This window comes from Cariama cristata, unplaced genomic scaffold (genome assembly GCF_000690535.1).
Source record: "Cariama cristata isolate BGI_N322 unplaced genomic scaffold, ASM69053v1 scaffold20134, whole genome shotgun sequence".
Taxonomy (NCBI): Eukaryota; Metazoa; Chordata; class Aves; order Cariamiformes; family Cariamidae; genus Cariama; species Cariama cristata.
In genome coordinates, this window is record NW_009614937.1 from 1 (window position 1) to 1120 (window position 1120).

A 1120-nucleotide genomic window follows, 5' to 3' on the forward strand; every position below is an offset into this window, starting at 1 on the left:
GCTGGCTGATAGAGACAGTGTGACACTGCTGGTATGGATGGCATGATGCTGGCCAGCATGGATGCCCTGAGGTGATGCTGGCTGGCAACAGACAGGGTGATGCTGGCTGGGATGGGCAGGGTGACACTGGCTAGGATGAACAGGGTGATGCTGGCTGGTGCGTGCAGGACAATACAGGCTGGAATGGATGCCTTACAGCGATGCTGGCTGTGATGGACAGGGTGATGCTGGTTGATATAGACAGGGTGATGCTGGCTGCGCTATGGTGGGGAGACCCTGATCTGTGGCTGTGGGTGACCCATGGAGAGCTGGGTGCACGTCCCTGACTCATCATCCCCTGTGCTTCTCACCCCAGACCCACTGGTGATCTCTGAGTGGGAGGAAGGAATTTCAGGGCTGTGCTCCCTGGGTCTAGAGACCCCAAATGGCCCAGAAGGTACAGACCTGCGTGTACCAGCCCTGCAGCGGGTGCAGGGACGGGCAGTGGTACGGGACCCCCAGCCATCCCCACTCGGTATGGCCGGAGCTGTCACACACCTGCTCTCCCTGGCCCTGTGAGCCTGTTCAGATCTAACTGCTGTCTCTTGCCACGTAAATAGAGGCCGGAATTTCTCCTCAGTCTCTTCCCACTCCAGCTGCACTGGTACAGATCTCTGGACTACCCTGGGACTGGGAGCGAGCCAGGGCTCCCAGCACAGGACTGCAATGGCAAAGAGCCCTTAATCCTGCCAACCCACGCAGTCTTGAGCTCCTGGTCAGTGTTTGCCCTTTGCATCCCCACTCCCGGCGTGGGGACTCCTCAGCAGCCAGGGACCGGCTGTGACAGTGGCACAGACCTGCCAGCTGCCCCGGCAGTACGGTTCCCGTGCTGTCACCGTAACCACGTGCAGCATGAGGGGAGAAGTCAAATTATATCGTTTTATTCTGGGCGGTGGACCCTGCAGACCACCCCATTCCAGGGGATAACCCCCTCTCCCTCCCCACTCTGCCTCCTCCAGATGCGCAGTCCCATCCCAGGCCTGGGCAGGGTGATGGTTCTCCTCGCGGCAACCCTGGCATCAGCCTCCCTTGCCATCCCTGAGGGCTGGGGAGAGGAAGGTGAGCCCCCCCCCCCCCCCCA

At 60.7% G+C, this 1120-nt stretch overlaps 1 protein-coding gene across 1 annotated transcript in view; it reads left to right on the forward strand.

The window, feature by feature from the left end:
- Nucleotides 1-998: 998 nt before the first annotated feature.
- IL11RA (interleukin 11 receptor, alpha) overlaps nt 999-1120 on the forward strand; it is a 4959-nt gene continuing 4837 nt past the window's right edge. Inside the window, exon 1 of the mRNA XM_009699619.1 lies at nt 999-1098. Coding sequence (XP_009697921.1) covers nt 999-1098 — 100 coding nt within the window. The remainder of the gene's footprint in view (nt 1099-1120) is intronic.